Raw genomic sequence first — 1907 nt, forward strand, 5'->3', positions numbered from 1 at the left:
AGGGGACAGGGGACAGAGGGGAGAGGGGACAGAGGGGACAGGGCACCAGGGGACAGGGCACCAGGGGACAGGGGACAAAGGGGACAGGGCACAGAGGGGACAAAGGGGCCAGCCCCAGCGTGCCCCATCCCCGAGTGCCCACCGTGCCCACCCGCAGGTGACGGCTGGGTGCACAAGGCGCTGGATTTGGGCTCCCACATCCACCTGGTGGAGGAGCTGCAGGTGTTCGAGCCGGCACAGCCCGTGGAGAGCCTGGCGCTGGCTGGCACCAAGGTGAGCCTGGCAGGGGGGGCGGTGTCACCGCGGCATCACCCGGCGGTGTCACCCGGCGGTGTCACCCGGCGGTGTCACCCGGCAGTGTCACCTCAGCGCTGTCCCCTCCCTCCCCTGGCAGAAGCTGCTGTTCGCCGGGTCCCGCCTGCAGCTGGCCCAGCTGCCCCTGGCAGAGTGCGGGCGGTACCAGTCCTGCACCGACTGCGTGCTGGCACGGGACCCCTACTGCGCCTGGAGCCGCAACCGCAGCGCCTGCGTCCGCAGCGACGGCCACAACGGGTACGGGGACACCACTGGGGACAGCGGGGACACCACTGGGGACAGCACTGGGGACACTGGGGACACCACTGGGGACAGCACTGGGGACAGCGGGGACACTGGGGACATCACTGGGGACACCACTGGGGACACTGGGGACACCACTGGAGACACCGGGGTCAGTGGGGACAGCACTGGGGACACCGGGGACAGCACTGGGGACAGCACTGGGGACAGCACTGGGGACACCGGGAATTTGGGGTGTCCCTGCAGGGTCCCCAGTGATAATTTGGGGTGTCCCTGCAGGGTCCCAAGGTGGGATCAGGGATCCCTGGGGGTCCCTGGGGAGGGGACACCACGAGCACCCCCTCACTGTGCTGTCCCCCCCCAGGTCCCACCTGGTGCAGGACGTGCTGAGCTCCGACACCAGCGCCTGCTCCGTGCCACAGGTGGCCAAGCAAGGTGAGAGCCCACTGCTGGCACACGGGTGTGCCCGTGCCACCCCATGGATCCCATGGATCCCATCCCATCCCATGGATCCCATCCCATCCCATGGATCCCATCAGATGGATCCCATTCATCCCACCCCATGGATCCCATCCATCCCATGGATCCCATCCCATGAATCTTATCCCATGGATCCCAACCCATCCCTTGGATCCCACCCCATGGATCCCATCCCATGGGTCCCATCCCATGGATCCCACCCCACAGATCCCACCCCACAGATCCCCCCACCTCACCCCTCCCTCCCTCTCCGCTCAGGTCCCCTGACTCCCAAGAACGTGTCGGTGGTGGCGGGCACCGACCTGGTCCTGACGTGTCGCCTGGGCTCCAACCTGGCCCGGGCTCTCTGGACCTTCGACGGCCGCGCCCTGGCGGCCGAGCAGCTTCTGCTTCTGGGCGAGTCGCGGCTGCGGGCGCTGGTGGTGCCGGCGGCGGGGGCTGAGCACAGCGGCACGTACCGCTGCCTGGCCGAGGAGCAGGGCGCCCTGCTGCCGGCCCAGGAGTACCGCGTGGCCGTGCTGCCCGGCCCGGGCGCTCCGCTGGAGACTCGGGCGCCGCTGGAGAACCTGGGCGCCGTCTGGGTGCTGGCCGTGTGCCTGGGCGCCCTGTGCCTGCTGCTGCTGCTGGCCGTGCTGTCGCTGTGGCGCCGGCTGCGCCACGAGCTGGGCAAAGCCACCAAAGCCATCGAGAGCACCCTGGTGTACCCCATCGAGCTGCCCAAAGAGCCGCCCAGCCCTCGCTTCGCCTCCAGCGCCGCCTCCGACTCGGACGAGAAGCTTTGGGATCCTTCCAGTTATTACTACTCGGACGGGTCGCTCAAGATCGTGCCCGGCCACGCCAGCACGGCCGGCGGCGCCTGCTGCCGCAAC

The 1907-nt window shown here is 69.0% G+C and overlaps 1 protein-coding gene across 1 annotated transcript in view; it reads left to right on the forward strand.

Moving 5' to 3' along the window:
• The window catches only part of LOC107199058 (semaphorin-4C-like), a gene marked incomplete at its 3' end in the record, with an annotated part of 15012 nt that extends 13105 nt beyond the window's left edge, over positions 1 to 1907 (forward strand). Inside the window, exons 6-9 of the mRNA XM_033511663.1 lie at positions 113 to 273; positions 395 to 552; positions 923 to 993; positions 1297 to 1907. Coding sequence (XP_033367554.1) covers positions 113 to 273; positions 395 to 552; positions 923 to 993; positions 1297 to 1907 — 1001 coding nt within the window. The remainder of the gene's footprint in view (positions 1 to 112; positions 274 to 394; positions 553 to 922; positions 994 to 1296) is intronic.

The sequence above is a fragment of the Parus major genome, unplaced genomic scaffold, assembly GCF_001522545.3.
Source record: "Parus major isolate Abel unplaced genomic scaffold, Parus_major1.1 Scaffold420, whole genome shotgun sequence".
In the NCBI taxonomy this organism is placed as follows: Eukaryota; Metazoa; Chordata; class Aves; order Passeriformes; family Paridae; genus Parus; species Parus major.